Source organism: Eutrigla gurnardus, assembly GCF_963514095.1.
Source record: "Eutrigla gurnardus genome assembly, chromosome: 16".
NCBI classification, from domain to species: domain Eukaryota; kingdom Metazoa; phylum Chordata; class Actinopteri; order Perciformes; family Triglidae; genus Eutrigla; species Eutrigla gurnardus.
This window is the reverse complement of record NC_139927.1, coordinates 19,818,577-19,844,791: the sequence shown is the minus strand read 5'-3', so window position 1 is coordinate 19,844,791 and position 26,215 is coordinate 19,818,577. Positions and strand designations below refer to the sequence as shown.

The following is a 26,215-nucleotide window of genomic DNA, read 5'->3' as shown; positions in this document are numbered from 1 at the left end:
GGTGGCGTTTATTGACAGCTAACAAAAATAACTAGTTGTTGAATAAATATAGTGGAATAAAAAGTACAATATTTACCCCTGAAAGTATGAAGTAGCAGAAACATACTCAAATAAAGTACAAGTAGGCCTACCACACATCTGCAGAGTACTTCACTTACTTCTTTTCCACCTCTCATGCCATCTCACCTGAAATCTACTCAAGTCAGACGGACACAAAGACACAAAGATACAAAGAACAATAACAACATTCAAAGCAAACATTCTATTTTCAGAAAATATTTTGTTTTGTGGCAAATATCCAAATAAGTACCAGTATGCACCAACCTGAAAAGAAAAAAGCTCCACAGAAGAGTCTCAGCTTCCTCCACAGGACATGATGGAAGTCAGCAGGCTCTCAAGAGCTAATAATAATAATAACAATAATAACAATAATAATAATAATAATAATAATAATAATAATAATAATAATAATAATAATAATAATACAAACTATTTTCTTTTCTGTGTTCTGACTTAAGAACATGTGGAAAAATGGTTTTGCAAGTATATTTGTTATGGGAAATACTCACCTGCAAATATTTCTATTTATACCAGCAGCGATGCACTTTCTCAATAAAGGGTTTGAATGGATTTGGTCAGGCAGACAACCAACCAGCATCCGTCTGTCTGAGCTCCACTGTTTGATCATCTGAGCTACTCAAAGCTATGTTATTGATTTGATTGAGTTTCCTTTCAGCGAGATGCTCTGAGTGAATTAGAGTTGCCTCTGGTTAACAGTTAGTGTATATTTGTTTTTCTTGTGAAAGGTAAGAACAGAAGGAGTGGATCTGGTCCCACTGGTTGTCAGATTGAAAGGAGGAATAAGGTTTGTTTTAATGGTCCAATCAGACACACAGGATTTGATTTAAACGTGTAACTCAACAGCACTTAAATATTTCACTGAGGAAAACTTGCAGTACAGAAGCTGAGCATGGAGAAGTTTCTCAACTCAACTTTATTTATAAAGCACTTTAAAAACAACAGCAACTGAAACAAAGTGCTGTACATTAATAATAACAAATATGAAAACATAAAACATGACACATAAAATACAAGACGTAAAACAATAAAAACGATACAATAAAGACGATAAAACAAGACAAAAGTCTCAAGATGTATTGAAAGCCAGGGAGTACAGCTGGGTTTAAGATAATTTCTAAAAATGGGGCCGTCTCTCTAATGTGCAAAGGCAAACCGTTCCAAAGTTTCAGAGCAGCTACTGAAACGGCTCGATCCCCTCTGAGCTTCCGCTAGACCAGCCGAGATGTGATGAAGGCATGGACTACTGTTTCAAAGTGCTCAGTTGAGAGGATGGTTTGACCTTTGCCAGTTTTCTTAGATGAAAAACATCCCACCTTTTCATGGCTGAATAAAAAAGTGACTGTAAAAAACTTTCCCCACCTGTTTTCCAGGTGAAGTTCGTTTTAGGGTATTAAGAAAAATCATCCTGGCAAAGCAGTTTCTTTGTTCCAGAGTCCGAGTGAAACAGAAGTTAGAGTTTCACTCAGTGAAACAGAATATTTAAATAGTGTTCGGTTACAAGAGGGATTTAAATCAAATCCTTCACATTTGATTGGACCGCTACGAAGTGGGCGGGGCCAGAATGTAGCGTAATAAGGAGCTGCACACACTTCCTTTATCAACATGTCATGTATTTGATTTTAGATATATTGTGTTTTAAAAGAAGAAAAGATGATTAAATGTTGATACGGAAATAAGAAATACATTTTTATTTCATTTTATAGAGTTGCACAATATGACCGGGATGGCATTTTTCCATTTAATTTTAATTCAAAGTCATGAAGACAGAAGAGGAAACCATTTATATCAGACTTTGAAAAGGGATCACTGGAACTTATTTTCTCATTTGCCTCTCAGGGCCTAAAAACAGTAACAAATATCTTCCTGGGTTGTTTCAGCTGATCAATAGATGAATAGATTAATTGTACAGTGACTGATGAGAACGATAATCACTGAAGGGGATGAACAGAAATGTAGAAAACCTGTTTTTGTTTTAGAAAAAACTAAAAAAATAACATTATTTTCTCAATCAGCATAATAACTTCATTACATTGCCATTAAAGAGTGTAGAAATACACACATTTAGTTAGATTTAGCCATTAAACAAGAACTAAACGTCACTTTTAAACCAATTATTCTCACGAATACAAAATCAATATCTTGATTTCTCTCATAACCTTATGTATCTTTCATATTTAAGTATTAGTCCAAATCACACAGCAATAGCTTGAACTCATTTATGCATTTGTTTATGATCCACAAACAAATCATTTTGAATCAAATAAAAGTGCTATAAAAACCTATTTGAACCCTCAGGCTGCAACCGATCAGCTTGTAAACAAAGATTTATAACTGTATCAAGAAACGATCAAACGGTTTACATCCGGAGTCTAGGTGCATTATTTGTGTGCAATTAATTTACACTCAAAGTTTGAAATTGAGTTAAATTATTTAAAGCTGAAATATTTAAATCAATAATAAAAACTAGTTCAGCATATTTAGAGCTTCTTGTTGCTGTAGATAATTAATTTGAACAGCGTGAAAGAGTGAATGAAGTCTCTCTTTATTATTATTATTGTTAATATTATTGTTAAACCTTCTTAAGGAGTTGCAGGTGGAGGACGCTGCCGAGGTTTCAGAGACTTGAAGCTTTTCTTCTTTGAAAACTTGAGTGGACTCACCTTCAGGAGCTTCAGACTTAAATCAGAGGACAGAGCCTTTTATAGGAAGTAAGTTGTTAATGTTCAGTATTTTCTTTTAAATCAGACTACAGGAGAGAAAACAGGAGCCGAAGACACCCGAAGAACACGAATGATAAGAGTTTACATGTAAAATATAGACTTTCAAACACAAGAATAAAATCCAACATTTGTCTGTAATATCGTTATTACTTATTTTCAGACTACAGTGCAGAGGATACATTAAAGTAGAAGATGTCCATTTTCTTTTAATTTGGAATTTAATATTTTCTTAAATGTTCAATTATAGTTTCTGCAGACTTTTTAATCACAACGGCTTAAAAAGTCACCTTCACACTGCAATTAGTTCAATGCTGAAGAATGTATTTATTTATCTATTTGCTTTAAACTAAACATGTTATTTTGTTAAAAGAAAATAATTTTAAAAAAGGCTTAGAAAATAAATGAATGAAATCGCTTTGAGCTTTAATGACATAAACTGCCCCCAGGTTGCTAAAAAACAAATAAAATAACAACTTTAAGTATAAGTTTCAATAATATATCTTAAACTCATTATAAACTAGCTCACACACATCAGAGGGATGATCATGATATAATATAAAAGCACAATATAAATCAATATAAATGAATTAAACAGTAATGGATGCAATGTTAATGAATAATAGTCCCCATAATATAAAAAGTATCTTAAACTGACGACAGCAGACACATTGGAAGAATAATGGAATATTACAACTTCCTTTAAGTCGCCATATTAACATCACGTGTAATCACTAATATTATCATAAATATAAGAATAAAAACGCCTTTCAGCTACGAGGAATTCACCGTCACCTCATTAGAGCGGAGCTAAGAGATGGAGTATTCAGATAATAGAAAAAGCCTTTCAGGATGATTACATGGAATATATTCACGGTTTCTTTATCATATTAGAACTTTTCTTTTTAATTTCTTTAAGTCGACATAAAGTCATTCAACAGTAGCAGAGCTACATTATATGTCTGCAGATAAAACATATTTAGTAGAATTAACACCTTAAACTCAAACTATCAGAAAGACATTTAGTCACACAAAGATATTATCAGAGACAATATGTACCATATCTTAAACCATTATAAACTCCTATCAGAGATTGTTATATTTTAAAGAAACATTCAGTCAACATAAAGTCAGTAAAGAAAACCAGATATACATTATGAATCTGTATAAAAACATTAGAAACTCCAACACACTCCAAACTCCTAAACTCCATTTAGGATTATGATGATATCTCAACATATATTGTTGTTATTATTATTATTATTATTATTATTATTATTATTATCATCATCATCATCATCATCATCATAAGTAAGTCACATTGAAATAATTAGAAACAATTTACTGTAAGTCACCATGGAAATATTATAACATTTAAAAAACAACATTAAATGTACATTAGGTCATTAAACAGTAGCTGAGCTACATTATTAAGTCTGGAATAACAGAATCTTTAGTGGGCTATATTTCAGAATTATTATTTTTCATTTCTATTTAGGAATAGTATAAAAATATAAGAGATATAAGTTCCTTTTAGTTATATTAATTCGCCTTAGATTCATAAACTACCAGACACTATATTGTAAGCCACTATGGAAATATTATGATTAAGTCAATCAACAGCAGCAGAGATACATTATGTCTTTATGTTATTAAAAGAGATAAAAACATGTTAGTAGAATGAATTCACTCATTATACTCATACTATATATATTGTCCCTGTGAGGATATTATCAGAGACGGTAAGTATATTTGATATTATTATTATAACATTTTAAAAAGCAAACCGTCAGTAGAAGGTATAACAACATGAAAGTAGAGGCGCTTTAAATAGAGTATTGTACAGATATCATATAACGTCATTTCCAGCTGTAAGGAATGACCTTTAACCCGTCACAAACGTGCATGTATGCAAACACCATCAGCTCCACGTGAAGCGTCGCTCCTCCGCGGTTTCCGGTCCGTCCCGGCGGGTCGCCTCTCTGTCCGCCCGCGGCAGCAGCACTGATCCCGGGTGGAGCTCCGCAGGTTCCCGGTCGCTCCTGCAGCTGAACGGTTCACCGGAGAGAAAAAAAAGGAGAAGAAACGGAGACTCGTTTTTAAACCGCCGCCGGGAAACTACAAAGAGCACGTGAAGTGACGTGAAGCGGCAGGTCAGCAGGTGATTGGCTGCTCGGACCGTTTACACCGAACTGGAAGTGAACGTTTTAAAGGTGCATTATGGGAATATTCATTCAAGAGTGCAGCTAAAGAGGAACACATTCAGGAGAGTAAAAGGGTTCCATATCCTCCAACAGCAGAGGAGAAAAACTTAAAGTTCTTAAAGTTATAATCAAATGTAGGCTATTGAAGTTATAGTCAAAGTAATTCTAGTTATAGTCAAATCCATTAAGTCAGTCATTCAAGATCTGCAAAAAAAAAAATAAAAAAAATTGTTGTGAATTGAATGAATTTCGAGGTCGACCCTCTGGACTGGTTTATTCTATATGGATTTTATTTGAATAAAAGGTGGCAAGTTCAAGAAACGTAGCCACATTTAAATCACTATTAGGCCTATAATAATATTTAAAAAACAAAAAATACTTTTCGAGAACATTGAGAAATGTTGAATTACATTATAAGGCTGTTAATTTAATTACTATTTGGACTCACATTGAGTAAACAAAGGAAAGAGAATAATGGCGTCACGCTGTCTAATTAGGCCAAACCCCACAAAGTGTTTCGTTTTACAACTAACATCAGCAATAAATAGACCTGCAGGCTAAACATTGACAAACATGTGATTATTCTGACTGTGATACTTCATAAATACTTTGTTTGACTGAAGTGCACAGGGTTATATATAAAAAAAAAAAAAAATAGAAAAACTAAAACATATAAACAAAGTTGAATATAAAACGTTTGATTCTGATTATTTAATAAATTAAATAGTCGGTATAATAAACTGCATGACGTGTATATAAACTTTAAAGAGCCAGAGTTTACATGTAGGAATATTATAATTATATACTTATTAATCTTCACAATGAATGGAGAAAATAAACAAGTCAAATAACAGAAAACAACAAGACAAGGTGTTTCAATCAAACACTTTAAATACCTAAGAAGTTCAAAGTTACGTCAAAAGGAAAATCAACCGGAATGTTTAAAGCTTTAAACAAAAATACTAAATGAAAAGGACAATATTTATATTCATAGATGCTAATATTAATCCACGTTTAACAATTATCATAAACAAGACCAACCTAGAGATCATGATTACAGTTATTAACAATAATAAATGTGGCCATTTCAGTGTGCTGAAAGTGACTTTGAAGGCGTTTCTTCCTCCGCGTCTTCGTGCGGGTCAGCCCTCCCAAACCAAACCGCAGCAGCAGAAGAAAGTAGTTCCAAACCATTTTCTCCACTTACCTCTGTAATGTCAACTGCCATTGTTGGCTGCCGTGTCCGCGTCGCTCCGCCCCTCCGTGTGTTGGAGTGAGTCCGGCGGGATAAGGGCAACTCGTCTCTCCTGCAGCCGACCAGCTGGACTTCTTCCCAGGGAGACGGAAGCAGCAAGACGCCGGAGGGAGGGAGGGGGACGCAGGCAGAGAGCCGCCGGACCGACCCGACCTCATCCAGCCAGAGCACGGGGTGTCCGCACCATGTCCTTCAGCCCCAAACACTCCACCCGCTTCTCAGTCAGCGACATTTTGAGCCCGATGGAGGACAGCTACCGGAGGTTTGGAGGTGTGGATCCCGCTGCGGGGAGCCTCGGGTCCCAGCTGGGCGCCTACCGGCAGCAGCAAGTCTCCCAGCCCGGTATGCAGCACCAGGCGCAGCAGCAGCATCAGCCGCCTCATCTCCATCATCATCACCACCACCACCACCATCACCACCTGTCCTCCTCTTCATCCTCATCCTCCTCCTCTTCCTCAGCCGCCGCAGCAGCAGCAGCAGCCGCAGCCCTGGGACCCGCCGGACCCTACCACCATGTGCCCCACGGGGTGCCGCAGTTCTCCGGACCGGTAGGAGGGTTCTGCAACGGCGGCCTCGGGAACGTGGGAGACCTGCCGTCCTACCAGGAGACGGTGCGGAGCGGAGGCGCGGCGGCGGCGTGGTACAGCAACCCGGAGCCCCGATACCCGACAAGTAAGAGGCGCTTCGATTCAAAGTTTGGGCTGAAATTGGAGTTGTTTTTCTTTTTAAAAAGACGCAAATGTGAAAGAAATGTCCCTGAATGTGACTAAAGTGACCTTGGCCGTTTTATGACCTCCCTCTGACCGTCAAGCAGGCCTCTGTTTAGTGGCTTTAGAACACTTTAATTTACTTTTAATTTCTTTTAAATTTACTCTTAAATAATCTGTAATTTAATAACTTAATTTGAATCGGCATTACGGTCTTTCATCGTGATTTTAATTGTTTTCAATGTTAAGATATTATAATTCACAAATAGTAACAGGATATAGGCCTAATGCAATACTTAATACATATATAGGCTAATTAATTACATATTCCATTGACGTTTTCGGCTTAACAATTTTTGATTCACCGTTTTCAAATTATTTTAAGTATATTCTTTCAATATAAATATTTTATTCAATTCATCATAATGATTGATGAATTTAAGGATGTGCAAACCAGTCGTGTCGGTTTTTTCCCCAATCAAATGTGGATCATTTGTTCGCTAAGTTTCCAGATTCATGGGCCCTTCCGCCGGGATGAACATGACCGGGATGGTGGGCAGCCTGGCCGGGATGGACTCCGGCGCCAAGTCCATGGTGACGCTGCACGCGGCGCCGCGGAGGAAGCGGCGCGTGCTCTTCTCGCAGGCGCAGGTGTACGAGCTGGAGCGGCGCTTCAAGCAGCAGAAGTACCTGTCCGCCCCGGAGAGAGAGCACCTGGCCGGGCTCATCCACCTCAGCCCGAACCAGGTCAAGATCTGGTTCCAGAACCACCGCTACAAGCTGAAGCGGCAGGCCAAGGACAAGACCGGCCAGCCGCTGCAGCAGCAGGACGGAGGCGGCCTGACCCACCGCCCCGACTCCGTATCCCCGGTCCTCTCCAAGAACGGTAAAGGCTCCAACCTGAGCGGAAACCGACAGAGCAGCTCGGGGGAAGTGATGCCGGGGACCCCGCAGCAGCAGCAGGTGAACCAGCTGTCGTCCACGGAGGAGCTGGACGACTTGTCCCCCAGTCCGCCGATGGGACTGCACGGTCAGATCAACATGACGCAGACGGACGCGGCGCTAATCGAGTACACAAACAGCATGATCGGCTCCAATTTACTGTACGGGAGAACTTGGTAGCGGTGCCGGGAGAACGAGAGAATGTAGGGGCCTGTCGGACATCATTACCGGTTGGATGTTTTTTTGTAAAACCGGCTGGAGGACAAAAACAAGAACCAGACTTTTTTTTAGTATTCTTTTCCGTGCGTAAAGTTCTGGTTCCTTTACGCACGCAGGGACTCAGAGACCCCCGTGGGCAACACGGTGCAAAAACAAACTGTATATTAGAGCCTCGTCTGAATGTTAATACTGTATTTTCTTCTTCTTCAAAACGAAATATGTGTCTTTTTGTAACCGACAGATGTGACTGTTTACATCATAAACCCGACCTGCGGGGATTCGGGAGGCACGCGCACTGCGCTTTCTGTTCACTCACGCGACAGATTAAATTATTGCAGGTTTATATAAACAAGGTGAAGCAATAGTGGCCGGTCTGAAACATAATCCCCGGTGACATAGAACCGTTTCCCGGGTCTGAGAAATATTTTTCATCGGAAGTAAATCAGTTAAATATATGGATTGATCACTATTTACGCCTGACGAGAAAGAATGTGGATATAAAAATGTTTCATCATCTGCAGTGAAATCTAAAATACCACTTTTCATTTTATGAAGAAATCTTAATTCTACTTGGAATTTTATTAAAAACAACTGACTTTTAAACTGGTTTTGCCGTTTAATTTAAGTAAAAGTTAAGTGTGAATTAAAACGACCTTTTTTAGATTCTTGTCAGAAAAATATATAATCCAAACATTACAGTTATTCTTTTATTTCACATGCTTTAGTTTAGTTACTTTAACACATGAAGCCAGTTGGAGAGAATTGTCTCAAAAATAATCACAGCGGGACACTTCGTCCTTGACACACTTGTATTTTACAAGTTTTACAGGCCCTTTGTCTTAAAAATCACAAGTTACACAAATAGGTTTCTTTTGTAAGTAAATAAAAAGGAAAACAAAAAGAACAAATTCAATTTTACAAGAAGACAATACAATTAAGAAAAAAAGATGTCTCCCCTAAAAAAATTGTCACCCGATCCCCTGAACGTCCAGCAGTCTGGAGTTTAATTCCAGTTGTACCTTCTGGATGGAGGAGGAGGAGGGTATCCTCTGTTTGAGCTGTAGCCCTGAAACACACCAACACACATAAGTTAGGAAGAACCAGAATAATACCACGTCACTGATTACATCATTGACATCTAACAAAACAATAGCTCTCAGTTTGGTAACACTATTTAAATGTAATTTAATTCATTCATCTTCAACAGTGACTTTTTTTGGGAAAAAAAAAAAAACTATCCCAGTTTCTCTCATTTTATTTTGCTGGGAACATCACATTTCCTTCAAGTGGATCACATAGTAATTAATGAATTCATTAATAACTGATTTAACCAGAAAGGTCAGATTGAGATCCAATAACTAAGCTTAACCATTCCATTTTTTAAGATTAACAACAAGAGTCTTTATGCTGAAATAAGCTAAAACAGACAAGCATTCAAAGACCACATCTGGTTTGAATTTCAATACAAACGTTTAATTTAATGTGCCGAGTGAGTTTCAGTTAAAAACAAAGCAACCCTTCAGGAAGTCATGCTTTTGTCAAATCTGAAAATGTTTTACTTTGTCTATTCCAGCAACTTCCTCAAAAAAAAAAAAAGGTTAAGAGGAATGCCACAATGTTTGTTCTGATTAGTATCAGACCTTTTTAGGTCACATAAAATATCACATTTGTATCGACAGCCAAAGTCAGGGTTTTGAAAAATGAGGGAAAAGGCTTAAATCGTGTTCATTATTTTTTTTACACTGCGTGTACATGTCTTGTTTTTTCTAATAATAAACACCATATTTCCTAATATCATAATAATGAATACATTATTCACATGTGCCCAAATATTAAATAAAGTATGACAAGAAAAACAAACTTTCAAGCCAAACAGTTTGAAATCTTCAAACCTCCGACAGTTAAGTTTCCATTTTCCTCTATTGATTTGAGGTGACGATGGCTAAACCCCAAAACGTCTGCATGTTTACATATCACTGTAAGTGATCAGAGACGTTTTCATTCGTCTTTAATGCTGTTGGACCGCTGGTTGAAATCACAGATTCATCACCGTCATGTCATATAACTTCCTCTCAGTCTCAACACTTAAAAAGAAGTTTGAATCAAATGAGAACTTTGAGACTTCATGTGAGAAACTACTGAAAAACGTCCACTGAAAAAAGCGGCTACATTTGAATGTTAAAACCATTTCTTAAAATAAAGAAAAAAGAAAGTAGACATTGACCAATCAGAAGAGTCTGCGTGTGTTCAGTTGTGTTCAGTGAGTTTTAGTGCCTCATGATTAAATAGTTAAATAGTTTTTTAAATATCTTAAAAAGTCTACATTTGTTCAGATTTAAGAAAATATAAATGTTAAAATGCTTGTTTTGGCTGACTGATGATCTCCTGACATAAATAAACAAATATTTGATTAATCGAAAAAAAAAGAAAAAAAAAAAAAAAAACCCCAACAAAACAAAGGACAGCTACATTGGTAAAAAAGAGACTTCCAAAACAAAGCTTAAAACAGCAACAGCTCCTCCAGAATGAAAACATTAACACTAATTAATGCCCATAACCATTTGAAGACAGTTCGGGTAAACTGGGAGGACTGGTTCAGCATCAACAGCCAATCAGATTGGCCGATTTTGTTTTAATGGATCCCAGCTGTGACGAAACTTCAACTCTTTACAACTTTTATTAAGACGACAGGAACTAAAAGTTCTTAATTAAGATGAGACGGTGACTCCGCCCACAGCCCGTCACTCATTTAAAGTGTTTACTAGGCTTCCACGGCAACAGCTGCCAGGCTGCTAATGGCAACCACTTTGAGAAGCAGTTTTTGGCGTTCGGTTGCCATCAGCGGCTACAACTTACAAATGGGGCCTCCCAAAATAAATACATTTTAATCGATGATGCATTAGTGATGATTAAATATTGCCGTTAGTCAGAACTGAAACCAGAAAACGCTTCATGTGCGATGCTGCATTTACTTGTGAAAAACAGAAAAGGAAATTGTCATGTTTTGAGCAGCGAATAATCGTGGACAGAAAGTTATGTTGCAACGCATTCACAACATACACACACGCCACACATTTCCGTTACTAAACTGATGTCTTAAGAAGTGCATGGTGTCTTAATCACTCAAGTATGAGGTGAGTAAACATGGCGACCATCTTCAGTTTGGGCAGCCAAACGCTGAAGCCTGCTTACCTGATGCTGCTGTCCCCGGTTGTCCCGGGGATCGTCTCTGCGATCCCGCCACTCGTCTCTGCGGTTGTCGTAGCGCTGCTGGTAGCTGCCCCCCCCCGCCGCCCCTCCAGGGCCGCGGCTCTCGTTCTGCTGGTACGCAGACGGCTGAGAATGCATGGCCCGATCCCAGCCCTGGCCCCCTCGGCCCCCGTAGTGCTGCTGCTGCTGCTGCCTGGAGACGCCAACACATGAAACCTGCTTCAGTACACTCAGCAAGGTGATGCATCAATACGTATATTCTAAGAGTTTTGTTTGTGTGTGAAGTGGATACAAAAGACCTTGGAAGAAGAAGCTGCAGTGAAAATTCAAACATCCCTGAATCCGTAGTTTTCATTAAAACACTTCATCTTTGGTTAGAAAGCACAAAATAAAGCAGTTTTCTGGTCAATGTTCAGGTCATCTCACTCATACTTTCCCATGAGAACGAGGCCAATTTTAAGTGCAACAGCGTGTTGACATATTAAACTTTTAGTTAACGAAAACTTTTACTCAAAAGTGACACGTCATTAGCTGGACTGTTTATGGATAACAGAAGCCGAGAGTCTCGACTCTAAACCAATTTGTTTGTTTAATATTCGGCCAGTTTAAGTTTTGCATTCAATCAAAAAGATCTACACCATCGTAAATAGATTTGGTACCAAACTTCTCCACGTCATGAAACTAGTCGGCCATCAGTATTTAATGATGAGCAGACATAAAAGAACTAAAGATGTTGTCAGAAAAATAACCAGCAACAATTTTGCTCATCGTCGTGAGCTTGTGGCTTTCATTCAACATGTTTCTATGATTGAAAACTGAATATGGTTTGGGTTTTTGGACCGTCAGTGGAACAAAATGACATTTGAAGAACTAATATTTAACTCAGACTTGTTTTTTTTATATGAATAAATCAGGACTTTGTGATGTATTCATGCGAGGGGAACTTGCAGCCAACAGATAAATTGCCGGACCTTCGGATTATAAAAAGCGAGACGACCTTTAACTCTGCTTTGAAGCGACCTTCCTAAAATCCCCCTCAACTGGCGTTTACCGAAGGATGGAGCTCTCAAAGAGATAAAACAGCCTCTCCTCTCAGATGACTGAGCAAAGATGCACATGAAAGCGAGGAGTATGAAATTAACCATATTCACATATGGTCCGGATCACCCTCATCCCTGAGCCGAGGCGGGCCGCGCTGCGTCCGTGGGACCGAGCGGAGAGCCGCCACGCCACGGCCCTCCAAACCGCAGCCGGACAATGTGTCAATGCAACGGTGATATTAAAAGTCTCTTCTTAGTAACAAAGCAGAGGGAAGAAACTAAGAGCAGCCGCCCCATCCCTCATTACTGAACCATGTCACACTCTGGCCAGCGCCGGACTTAACCGATAAGCCCCTCTTCTCCAAGTTCCTCCTGCGTTTCATTTGGTCTGACCCGAGTAGTTAAAGAAACTGTTTTCAGTCGAGGCTAATAACTACTGACCCGAGGTGACACCGAGCCACAATGGGCCTGAAAAGTTGAACTAGAGAACCTGATTAGGACTTCTGAGAGGGTCTGGAGCCAGAATCAATAGCCGGACAGAGCAGCAGCAGCGGAGGGAACACGCAGCCTCCAACAGCATTAGTGATGGCTCATTAAGTTGCACAAACGTCCTTGAGAGAAATTTGTTTTAGAGCGACGGGGAACAATCTTAATTCAGCAGCAGAGAACCCCGACGGAGGAGAAAGAGTCTGCTGATATGATCACAAACCAAGACGAGTAATACACTGCGACTGTAAAAAGGAAACACAGAGGGACGTTTGAGGAAGAGGACGAAGAAATCACATCAAATCAACTTTCTGTTCAGTCAATAAAAGTCCTGACTGACAACACAAGAAAGGCTCAATCCTATTTTAGAGTTGAAGAATGAAAATTCAAGTCGTTCCCCTTTTTTATAAATCAGTAACAAAGAGGAGAATCACATTAAACACGAGGGGGCCCCAGTGCATGCTGGTTACTGGTTTAGGAATTTTATTCAATGGTTTATGAGCAACACTCCTATGTTATTGACTGCTACGATTCAATCCCCAAAATTAGATAAACCACAGATGTGTTTATGTTTATGAGTGCAGATAGACCAAACAGCATTATTTTTTTAATCTTTTTTTGATTTGCCAATAAATCATTGAATCAGTCACGAGTGCCTGCGTTAGTCTGGCTCTATTTTCACTCGTCCACCATGAGAGCGAGCTGGACAGATTTTTCATGTCACTCCTGCCACCTCTGACGCAAACCATGAACGTCCAGCATGGAACCAGAAAAGGTAGATTTCCAACGGACGGACTCACCTTGGATACTGGGGCTGCTGGAAGGAGGGAGGCGCTCCCAGCAAACTGTTTTGCCTGGAATCTGTGGAGAACAAAAGACGGCGTGTTAGAAGTGGTGCTGCTGAGCCGAGTTTCACGTTTTGGGAGAAGCGGAGAGGAAAATCCTAAATCTGACCTTTTAAAAAAGGGCAGAGAGGTCCCGTGAACTCGTAGGTATCACTTCCACAGTTGATTCATTACATTAACACTAAAATGTTTTGTATTGCATTCTGAGATTTGATTTTAAATATGTAAATAAGCTTATTTTTCTCTAATCAAATGCATTTAGGAGAAATCTACAGATGATAGATGAAGTAGTAAAAATAAATACTTAAATGTGTATTTTTGGTGTTTCCTTTCAACTAATCTGAAATTGTATGGAAGCAAAACAGCCCAGGTTTAATCCAGTGGTTAAGTGTCTCCTCTTAAAAAATATGAAACCAGCATTAAGGAGAGGTTGTTTGCTTTACCTCAACACTTTAAATACTCAAAAGCATCACAAAAAGGAGCAACACTTCACATTCACATCATCTGAACTGATTTTTCTGAGTTAAACTGCAATGAAACCTAAAATCCTCCGGTTTCATTGTTTAGAAGCCAAATCTCGAGCACGGATACTAATTAACCCAATTCAAGTCGGTGTTAACCTTGACGATTAAAAAAGAAATATACCAACTATTTCATTTCTGTCATGGAAACAGAACGAATCAGATGCCATGATAAAATTAAGCTCTTTCAAAACGTCGAATTGCGGCGGCTCTGGAGGGTGGAGGTGGACGGGGGGAGGACGGGGGAGGCGAGGGAGAGCGGGAGCGCCACATTTGCATTTTTTGTTCAGAAAATGAAATAAGCATTCAGCCGGCAGCATTGTGGACGCCTCAAGTACCCTGGTTCCATCGCTGCAAACCCTTCACAAAGACGCACTTAAAAAAAAAGAGAAAAAAAAAAGGAGCTAACGGCTTCTTCCAGAATCACTGTTGCCAAGGCGATGACCAGCTGCGAGCCGCAGACTTGTTTGTTTATAGGGGCAGGCCTGCTGAGTGGCTCGGCTCAGGGTGGGTGAAGGGTGCCATAAAATGGACCCGGACCTGGAAAGGAGTCGCTGGAAAAATCTGTCGATAGCGAGTGCAGATATAATCAGACTGAGACCTTAGATGAATATCACATTCATCAAATATGTCTTAAAGAAATTAGAATTTTCATTACCTATCAACATTAATCCATTAGTCGATGGCAGAAAAGGAAGGTTTTTACGTAAATATTCTGGTAACAGCTTCTCAAGTTTCTTTTAAGGTCAGGTTTTCAGTCAAATCTAGCATCAATTCACAGCTGAAAAAAATGGAAATTCGGCTGCCTGACAGTGAGGTGAAGCATGGAAAATATAGCATAGCACACACTTCAACCGATATATGATTTTTGTTTTTAGGCGTCTAAAATACACAGAAGTTCATTGCTTTGCTCCTGGTTCTCCAGACTCCATCTTCTGTAGTAAAACGCCAACTATGGAGAAGAATCTCAAAACTCGACTTCCCTCTGAATACTTTATCTCCATGAACCAACTAATTTTAGGGAAGAGTGCAAATGTAAAATGTGTTGGAAGGCGAGTCCAGACCCCGAGAACAGCGCTGGGATTTAAGCAGATTTTACACAGTGGCCAAACCGTGGAATTACCTTCCAGGTCCGTCATGTGATGCCAGTGGCCAGAAGAATACTTCCTTAGACTTTCATTGGTGGAGAGGTCTGTAACTTCACACATGTTTTTATTTTGAAGGGAATCAACTTCCCAGTAATATCCTGTATTTAAATAATTTGGTCCTAAAAGTTGTAAAATGCATTCATTGCTGAATCTAAAGTTGTTTTTTCCTCTCCATGTGTGAAAAAAACATCTGTCTTATTTTGTCCAACCAAAAGTCCAAAAACCACTAGATTTAGGAAACACTATAGACCAAACGATTAATCTAGAAAATCAAGATAATTGTTAGTTGTGATCGTTAGTGTTTGATTTGTTTAGTGTACAAAATATCCAAACAGAGTTCAGAGACGAGGTCACATGTAATTGCTTATTTTGTCCACAATTATAATAATCTCACTTTGCAAAAGAGGGACAATCATTTGAAAAAACATTTGCAAACAAATATTGGGAGACAAATGACTTCAACAACTACATGATTCTCTCAAAAAGATCAATTTCATCCCTACATCCCTACCAATAATACATGTTAAGCCGGTTCAACATCAAAATTTACTCTCTCCAAAGTACTCTCCAGATTTCATGGGAACTAGCATCCCGGCTGCCCGACATCAAAAAATGTGTATTTATATGAGCTGACAGATAATTTGGTTTCACTCATAGCGTTGCTGGATATTTGGTTTTAAATGGATGAAGAAAGGAAGGTGATGTGAGGTGGAAGCATGTGATTGGACGTTGGCCAGGTGTCCTATTTCTCTGGGAAAACTTTTACTAAACATGTTAACATGAGCAAATATTCTGGCCTCAATACATTTTCAGTTTTCCTTCCAGTTGGGAACCAACCACAAACTAAATCTGCTTCACTTAAACTTTATTCTCACGCATCATCGGGTCAAACTTTATACATTTAATCACTGTGCTTCTTATAACATTACAACATCTAGAAGCATCACAGGACAAAACATCCGTCACGGAAACTTAGATTCGACTTCCATAACGAAAACTCAACCCCACTCATCAAAATGTCTCTGCTACATTAGTATACCATTTTGTTTTTATATTAACAATTAATTTGTAGTAGTGCTGGGCGGTATACCGGTTCATACCGAATACCGGTGGTTTTTTTGTTTATGATATGCATTTTTACCGGTGAGTGTGTAGCGTATGAACGTCGGGAACGCAGAGCGGCGGAACGTCGCGCCGCCGGACATTGTTTGAGAGGGGGCTGTTTAGCAGCTGCACCAAACAAGCAGCATGCGAGAGCACAGCCTGTGTTGAGCGTAAGATGCGGTGAAAAAATAGATAAACACGGCGAAAGTTTCTTTTTGCCGAAACTTTCGCCGTGTTTATCCATTTCTTTTTTTCGCCGAAACTTTCGCCGAAAGTTCCGAACGAGCAGGCAATGAAACAGAAGAACTTGTGCCGAAAAGAGGAGCCGTGTCTGTTGTTTGGAAATTCTTCGGCTTTAAAAAATCGACGTCGAACAAACAACAATATTCTGCAAATGCCGTCGGGCTAAAGTTGTAGCCGCTGTTCGCACTGCGGGAGAAGAGACGAGTCAAATGTCACTCAAAGACGCGTTTGCTAGGGGGACTGCCTACGACAAGAAAAGCAAACTGTGGAACTATTTATTTGTTTCAATATTATTTATGGATGTTGCCTTAATTGATGTCCAGTGGATAAAGAAGTCTTCATATTGCAGTTACAGGAGACGTATTGTTTACATTGTGTAGCCAGTTGGTTTACAAAAGATGTTTTTTCAAGTTGCAAAACAAAGGGTTCTGTATTTTGACTGCAACAGTCATGCATTCTGATTCCTTCACATCATTAATGCTAGTGTGGACATTAATGTTTTTCTACAATATTCACTCCTTATGACATTAAAATATGTCAGTCCAAGCCAATTTACTGCAGTAATTATTCTCTAAATTATTAGAAAATTAGGTTAACACCCAGTCGTGCTTGAAAAAAAAAATACCGTCAAATACCGTGAAACCGATATCATTTTGAAAAATACCGTGATATACATTTTTGGTCATACCGCCCAGCACTAATTTGTAGAATGAAATAAAATGTCACTGCAGGTTTACAGATCTTTTGTGTTAAAGGAATCTCCACCGCTTTGGACCGTTTGACAAATAGAGGATTACTGTTGCAACACTAAATGTTACTCATTCTGGAACTCATACAAAATACTGAAATAATCTAGTTTATGAGCTAATATGTTCTACCATTTTTCTGCTGCAAAAAAGTAGTTAAACGCACAATTAGCAGCCAGCAGGCAGACTGCCGTCGGCACATTATCATTTTGTTTTTGTCATTCAGGTTTCATGTTTGATTATCTCCTCCACCAACAAACTTTAAGTGGACCACCCAGTCGGGCTCCAATTATAACTCCACAACACTCGGGTCTTCTTTTCCTCATCGCCAGCGATGACTCAAAAGAGAGAATTACAAGTGGACACCTGTCAATCTCCTTAATTAACAATGATCTGAAAGTGTATAGACCTCCAGTCTGCGCCGGACAAAAGCCAACAAAGGATTACGCCTTAAATCCTTAAAACACGCTGTGTCCACTGTATTAATGCAGGGATTACAACCGCGCTAAACAACTAAACGTCTCTCTCCACCTCTTTTCAATTAGTTCAGCGACTATTTGACTCAGCTCCCGTCCAGTCGGCTCACGTCTGGCAGTAGAAGAAGGACAGTAACAGCTTCTGCAGACAGACGGACTCCCACATCTTCATCTGTCGCTGCTTCACACGGCGAGAACACGTTTTAGAAAAAAGATTAAAGCCTTTAAAGAAGGACAGCGGAGGATGTGATGGTTGAAATCAGAATCATTAGCTCCGTATGACACCAGACTTCAAGTACAAAAAAGCCAAGTTTCAAAAAAAGGCATCAGTGTTCAACTAAACACAAGGCAATGTACATGAGCTCTGTCTAAAATAAGCAAAGTTGTAACTTAAATCAGGAACTGTCCCATCAGAAACACCTGAGAATGTGTCAATAATTCAACATTTTGTTCAGATTTCTAAGGGAATTGAGGTACAAAGCCCAAAAAATCTCAAAGAATTTAAAATACGACGTGCAAAATATGTTCTTGCAAAGCAACCCTGCTCGACGCTTACCATTTACATCCAAACAAAACTATTCACACACAAACCTTGAACTTCTGAAACCTTGTTACCAAAACGAGTACAATCCTCAAATACCTTCTCATCTCCTACAATAAAAGTGGCTGATGCTCCGTCTTGAAGCCGCAGAGCTTAAATCAATATGGGGGTATAAATACTGAGCAAAATATCGAGGCGCCAGTGAATGCATCCCTTGTGGGAAGAAACAACAGTCCTGGATTGTTTGGGGGTATTAAAAAGTAAATATGTTTTATAAGAATGTTTTGTGAACACATCCTATTCTCAGCAGGGCCACATGTATCTGGTGACTTGTCATTGAAGTTCGTCTGCCAGCCACTGTGAGCAGCTATTATGTGCAGTTGTTATTCTGAAGTGGCTGGGCAGTTTGGGGGCTTATCAGCCACTGTGGCCGCTGGAGGAATCCGTTACTTTGCTGCCCTGGTTAAAATTTGGTGTCACCGTGTGTCAAAGACAATAATGGCCACCAGCAGAGACTCCCCGGCTGGTTATTAAACACCAGCTGATCCGGCTGCGGTGCACAAAGCCCTGCAGCACGTTTCAGAGGCAGCGTGTTGACACATCACCGCAGGAGGTAGCAGCACCGTCAAAGGGGAAGTTAACTTTGGTTTCAACCCTCTTCAGAGTGCATCACACACCCAATCAAACGGGATCCTCCCGGATGCTTTTATCAGAGGGGGCCACTGTGTCCAGCGGAGCCACTCCATGGTCTCATTACTGGCCCGGGTCTCCCACAACGCTAATCAGCAACCCCCACCACCACCAACGAAATCACAAAAGCCCAGAGCAGCAAAGCCTGCAGTGATTACTGGCCGAGCAGAGGATTGGGCCTGAGAAAGCGTTATCTGGACAAAAGCAAGCGTCCGGCCTCCTGCTGCCGAATAAGACCTACTTGTCTGGATAATCACATTCCAACGGATGTCAATCTCTCAGTTGCTTAAGTTCAGATTTGACCAATGTTGTACAGAAATCAAGAAGAATTCCAGCTGCTGATTGAATCTTATTTTAGACCAAAACCAAGCATGTGACTGCTCTACAAAAAAAGTTTAAAAAAGGTTTTACAACTTGAAACAGACAATAATCAGCAGAAATCCCATCAGTGCTACCTTAAACAGCAGCATTTAAGCTGCGGGTATTTGTTAAAGTAATAATTTCCCCAACAATGATGGAAAAATATAGAGATTAAAAACACAGAACATCCTGGACAGCTAATTGACTAGTTTAATATTAAGAACGAGCAGCAGAGGCCAGGGGAGGTGCTGCCGCAATCTGGAGGAGCCAAAAACCCCATTTGCATCAAGTGCCACCAGAATAGCCACGACACCCCCGCACGCCATCAGTGGGCAGATGAGATTATTCATCTACTTGCAAATTGGCACATCAAAGTCAACCTGGAGAAGAGCTGGCAGAGCACCGCGGGGCCGAGGCCGGGGCCGAGTGCACACCGTGATTAGGAGCCGGGAAGAGATTCTGCCTCCATGTGTGACGACGTTCAACGTTGGCGCACAAAAGAAAGCCTTTTAATCAGAAACAAAAGTCTTAAAGAGCGCGGTAGCTGTGTAGACAAAATGAAATAACACTGTTTGTCTGTATTATGTGTTGTGCATTGAGACGACGCTATAGATCATAAAGTACCATGTTCAGCGTTCTGGCTCAAGGACACTTGGGCAACAGCTGATGAGAGGAGAGAGAGGCTTGAAACCAGTAGGAGTTTGTTCGAGTTGCTGTTGGTTTTGTTCATTAGATTTCCTGCTAAATTGCTTGTTCTGAGGAAGAATGCTGCATTCATTCTGCATGTGAGCTTCGTTTCGAACGAGATATACGAACATATAATTCTGTCTCCTACAAAATGACATTTCCATACAGCTAAACTACACTCAAACTACATAGTTAGGTAGAGGCAACAAAACCACGTGGTCAGGTTTAGTAAAAACATGGTTTGGGGTAAAATTACTCCAAAATTGAAACAAAACAAAAAGTAGTAATACTTGTGTTGCTGTTCAAAATGATTTAACGACGGTCAATGGAAACAAAAATCATCGAAACATTGATCCTTTTTATCCGCTTAATGCAATTAAAGCACAATAAAATAGTTTTTTGGGTTCATAGCGCTGTAGTAAATTCAATTTGCAGAGCACCCCTGGGTGATGGAATGAACTAATACAGGAAGCCGTTTGCTTTCCCGGTGTATCTGGTACTTCTGGTAACTTGTACCAAACAGCAGTTACTCCCCAGTCAAACTCATACACATAGAAAACTCGCTCCGCGAATGAGTCTTCGGCGCTAAAATATCAGTTTAGTGGATGAACAAAATGTCAATTCTTCAACATATTTGAGATTCTGTTGCTGTGCAACAGCAGTTAATGGGACAAAAAGAACTAGTGAAAGGGACCGGCAAGTATTGATTAAGGAAGCAGAAATACTTTCAGCTTCTCAGTGACCTCGATTTCAGGACAGGAAGAAGAACATTCTCAAGAGGAAGAAATTGTGAAAAGAAATATTTGAACTAGGTGCTGGCATAATATGTAGGATAGTAATAAAGTGTATCATATTGTATTGTAATTGAAAAGGCTACATATGTGAATCAAACAATTCACACAATTTTAAAGTTCAGTCACAACCTTGGAAGCAGCAGTTTCACAGGGTACACTAGTTTTTTTGATTGTTAAATTCACCAGACCGTCAATGTTTCCGTCACCACATCAGACTCATTGTTATAATGTGAAGCTGTTTGTTGTGTTTCTGAGACCTCTTACAATCCAGAATAAACAGGAAAGTGAGGTCTCAAATATCACACTTCCTCAAGTTGAATCTCTGTTTTTGATCATATTTGATTGTGATAGAAGAGCTATAGGAAATACAGAGAGAAAGGAGATGTTGTAAGCTCCCCAAAGCGAGAGCCCATTCACACATACACATTAATCCTCTCATATTTGACTGTGAGATATCAAGCTTTTGAAAGCTGTGTGTTTCTTACGTTGGAAAGACTGGCCGCCGCCGCCGTCTGCAGAACGGTAGTTTCCTTGGTAGGCGTTGGGTGGAGGGGCGTTGCTGTACTGTCCTCCGCCACGGTTTCTGTTCAGACTTTGACTGAAGGAACAGAGAGAAGAAGTCAGGCTGTAAGACACCGATTTAAAACAGCAGCAAAAGACATGTTTTCACCATCTTTATATAGAAACATGTTGTCTTCTCATCTCTTCTCCTTCAATCTCTTACATTTGCCTCCGGAGCTTCTTTCAGGTTTAGTGGCTAATTAATGGACACATTAAACATAAGAAAGTCCTGTTTGAGACACATCTGCCAATCTGATGCCAAGACACTGACAAAGGAGCTTACAACTTTGGACAGGAATAACCGTTTTCCCGATCATCATCAGTGTGCTGTTGGGCTATGATCCATCAGTTTGATCCTTGAATTCAGGAAAAGAAAGCCATTGATGTTTGTATGAATCGTGAACGCAGTCCTGCAGATTTATCGGGCTTGACATAAGGCTGGCAGCTCCACGTGTCCACAATCGTAGTGTCCTTGGGCAAGACACTGAATCCTAAACCGCTCCTGATGATCAGGCCAGCAGCAGATGAAAGCATTAGATAATTACAGTCCATTAACCATTTAGATGCTGCTACTGAATAACTAATAAATACAGAAAAATATAAACAGCAAAACTCATGCTGTGCTGTGTGTTCTATAGCAGATTATATCAGAGGTGAACACTGGCTTCATGCCTCAGACTGGATTTAAAATTAACACGGCAACAAAAAAAAGGATAATTTTCTTAATGATTCTCCAGGATTTCTTGCTCGCCGTCCTCTGAGCACCTGCCTATTTGGCCCCATCAAGGCACATAACTGCCTGAATTACTGAATTAACGGAGTTTAGCAGAAAAAAAGCAAACAATTGGAATACATGCCGTTTCTTCAAATCCGGCGATAATTAATTCCCAAACACGCCACAGTCGGACCGAGCCAGATGTTCAATTATTCACATTTCCTTAATGATAATATCAATGTGTGGAGGAGAAAGCTTAGATCATAATCAAGGATGGCTGGTTAATGGGGAGCACGGGGAGGGGAGGGGGGATGCAAACATTTAAACAGATATTCCATTTTAAAATACTGTACTCTTCTCCCAAATCTGAATACTGAGTCACTGCAGAATCAGCAGCATTGTTTAACATTCATGTACTATAAAATTAGATCAGCATCCCCTGCAAGATGATTTACAAGAAGGTGTTTGAGTTTTCTGAACCATATGTATATAACTTAATAATGCTGCATGCACAGGCCTGTTAGACTTAATGTAGTACTTCATTTAATTTCTAATGTACTGTGAGCAAATCTTTTTAAGTTAGTCAACCTTCCATATCAGTGACGACAATCCTTCTGACATTAATGATTTCATAGCTTTATAGAACCACTAGATGAATCAATGTGACTTATTGGAGGTAACAGTGAATAGTCCCAGGAGAACTTACCCCAGAGCCCGGAAGCCGGACTGGTCCAGGTGAGCCTGCTGCCTGTGTTGGTTGAAGCCCAGCTGTGGTCTCCATGGCTCCCTGTTGCCTTTCTCCCAGTCCCCTGGCTTCAGGACCTTATTGGGCATCCTGACACAACAAAAACAGAGTTTAAGTTTAGTGAAAATAATTTAATCATAACATAAATGACAGACAGAAGCGTGGTTATTTCCAACTTAAACCCTGCAGACAAAGAACCAACACAATCCTAATAAATGAACCGGTAAATGCATTTCAACTAGGAAAAATAATTATTTTCTTATTGCTGCCTCTGAGACACATGGTGATTATGTACTTTTGACTTTTCTATCATTTTAAATTCAAGATTACATTAACAGAATCAAACAAAATGAGTATTTGGAAGATTTGGAAGACGTCACACTGATGTTTGCCGATACAAACGGAGCAGAGTTTGCAGTAGGGATGTTAACAATTAACCATTTAACTGTGCTGTCAGTTAAAGGAGAAACGAAATGTTCCATTTTTAAAACGCTGTTAGGGATACAGGATGCACTCGTATCGGAGTACTATTATGAGTATGACAGGGATGCACCAGTACAGATATTAGTATCCGGTCCGATGCTGTACTCATAAAACCACTGCAGAAACGTGACATTAACCTCTCATCAGTTGAGCCAGCTCAGGCACACTTAAGGTGGACTGACCTTTAAGGAGGACCAGTACTATTCTCCTTTAGGTAACACGCTGCTCCTCTGAGTCTCAGCTTTTGTTTATCTTTAATATTTAAGAGTTTAACTGATAGAGATATCATTGAAATGTAACAGCATCATGGTTTTTTTTTTTTTTTTTTTTGAGTGTGAGGATTATTTGATGAAAATCAAACATGTTTTCAAAGTAATTTTTAGAACTGTAATGGTACTTGTACTTGGTCTGAAGAGGTGGTATCGGTACATCCCTAGTACATTCAAATGCTATATCCCTAACAGTTTGAAAGTTTGGCTGTTTTTTTTTTGGTTGATTTGTGGGATGATGACCTATAATTTAATATAGAGGTGCAAAATAAAGCAACTCTTTCGACAGCTGAAAAGAAAAAGCCTAGTCTATTGAGCAACGCATATCAGAGATACATTTAAGAAAAAAAAACTCACTTGGCTCCAGAAAGGAGGACCGCCTTGAACACAAAGTCATCTGCATAGTGGGGGTCCTTGAACTTCACTCTGGAAACAAGAGAAAATTGCTTTAAACCGAGGACAAAAAACGACCATATGCTAGAACAAAATGACCCCTTCAACACAGAGATCCTGAGTTTGTGGGGTTTGATGTTGAGGATTATTCTTGTGATAAAGTGATGCCATTCTCAACCCATCATTTCCCACATGTTCCTGAATGTCTTCTCCCCCAGAGAAAGGCTGCACACTGGTATTATTACTCCAATGAGAGGTGGGTGTACAGATACACAGAGTTCAACACTGATGGATCAAACTATTATCTGTTTTGGAGCTGCTCTGCAAATGTCTGGATGTGAGAACGTATGAATCACAGGGACAAAATATAATGGGAAAGATATCTGCCTGATATAGTTTGTTTACATAAAGTATGTATGTATGCATATATGCATGTAGATCACATGTATACAAACACATCTGATATGCATCGTCAGCTGTGAGATCTTTTAAACACAGGTGTGTGCCTTTCCAAATGATGTCCAGTCAATTGGTTTTACCGCAGGTGGACTCCATTCAAGGTGGAGAAACATCTCAAAGATGATCAAGAGAAATGGGTGGAGCCCAGTTTACATGTTAAGTCATAGCAAAGGGTCGGAATACTTATTGTCAATGTGAAATTTCAGTTTTTCCTTTTAAATAAATTTGCAAAACCTTTCTCCAATTCCATTTCCTGTTTGTCATTATAGAGTATTGAGTGTAAATTGATGTGGTTACCATGAGTCTGGCAACGTGAAAACATGAAAAATGTAAGGGGTCTTTCTGAATGCACTGTATATGTACCGTATCTATAGTATGTTTATATGTACATAAAGTACATGTATATGTGTATATTTACAGTAACTATTTGTATATATACACATAATATGTCTATGTGTATGCCCATAAACTATGTATATATTTACATACAATGTGTACTTTTACTTAATGTACATGAACATATGTATACTTCATGTACGTGTACATGTACATAAAATATGTGCCCATAATACAACTCAATACAACACCCTCCACTGAAAACTGACTTTAATGATGATTTTAGGCATTTTCATTCAGCGAAAATTCAGCTTTTCTCCATTTGATAATCTGAATAACTTCAGATAAAACAAGACATTACTTTGCCCTTCAACCATTACTTGTACTATAATGATGATGAGTTAAAGTTAGATTATGATTAACACCTTACTATAAGCTTCAAAAATAAAGGACAGGTGTTCCTCTTGTTTTGTGGACCTTCACTTTGACATCAGCTTAGTCTGAATATTTTCACTCCAAACACTCCTCATTCCAGTCAAACTGATGCAGAGTGGGAGTTCAAGCACACACATTTGGAAAGATAGCAGCTTTACTTTCAGTATAATCTATGTATAAATACAGAGGGCATGAGGAGATAGTATCGGTGCACAAACCAAAAAAAAACAAACCATCTTTGCAATATTTAGATCAATTAACCACAAGTGCAACGTGGTCAGATATTTCAACCTGGAAAAAAACTTAGTGCTTGACTGTGAAAACATAAGAAATAACTTCAGATAGCTTTCTTACCCGATGGCACTGTTCTGTGAAATGTCACGCAGCGTCGGAATGGGTGATGCCACGGCCCTGAAGGATGAATGCCAGAAATGTGGATAAATAAGCAGGTTAAAGTGGTCACGCGTGGACGGCTCCTTCAGTGGAGTAGTTTTTAAAAGCATTAGAAAACGAGACTAAACGCAACCAAAAGGTGAGAATAAAGCAGGTGTTCCCGTACTTATCTGGCAGAATAGGGTTGTCATCGAGATTTAAAGTACCCAGGATTCCATGGCACAGCTCTGCAGGGATATCGGTGCCCTGAAGGAGGTGAAGGTGAAATTTGTATCATGTAATAAATGGAGATTTGATTCAGGGTGTGGATGCAGCAGCAGTAAAATATCCAGTTCTTACAATATCCTCGTACCTTACTAGAGGATGTGCATCATAGAAAATTACTCTAAGGTGTTTTTGTATTACTCACG

General features: G+C 39.5%; 2 protein-coding genes across 4 annotated transcripts in view; one reads left to right on the top strand and one right to left on the bottom strand.

The window, feature by feature from the left end:
• The window catches only part of xrn2 (5'-3' exoribonuclease 2), a 239,777-nt gene that overhangs the window by 190,004 nt on the left and 23,558 nt on the right, over positions 1-26,215 (bottom strand). For 2 of the 3 annotated variants that reach the window (XM_084031057.1, XM_084031058.1), the window contains exons 24-29: positions 25,972-26,051; positions 25,767-25,823; positions 24,147-24,215; positions 22,999-23,127; positions 21,502-21,614; positions 13,658-13,722 (exon numbers count right to left, since the gene is read on the bottom strand). In XM_084031057.1, the coding sequence (XP_083887183.1) occupies positions 13,658-13,722; positions 21,502-21,614; positions 22,999-23,127; positions 24,147-24,215; positions 25,767-25,823; positions 25,972-26,051 (513 nt within the window). Of the gene's footprint in view, positions 1-8,818; positions 9,192-11,317; positions 11,529-13,657; positions 13,723-21,501; positions 21,615-22,998; positions 23,128-24,146; positions 24,216-25,766; positions 25,824-25,971; positions 26,052-26,215 lie in introns of those variants that run through there. The other variant, XM_084031056.1, reaches the window with a different exon arrangement.
• Positions 6,225-8,532, top strand: nkx2.4b (NK2 homeobox 4b). The gene is made up of 2 exons (XM_084030235.1): positions 6,225-6,929; positions 7,470-8,532. Exons 1-2 carry the CDS (start codon positions 6,443-6,445, stop codon positions 8,084-8,086), a joined length of 1,104 nt encoding a protein of 367 aa, XP_083886361.1. The 5' UTR covers positions 6,225-6,442; the 3' UTR covers positions 8,087-8,532.

Bases quoted from the DNA above. Each gene is read 5' to 3' on its own strand.
- nkx2.4b (XM_084030235.1), top strand. From the start codon at position 6,443: ATGTCCTTCAGCCCCAAACACTCCACCCGCTTCTCAGTCAGCGACATT. The intron at 6,930-7,469 runs GTAAGAGGCGCT...TTGTTCGCTAAG, and splicing joins GGAGCCCCGATACCCGACAA to TTTCCAGATTCATGGGCCCT.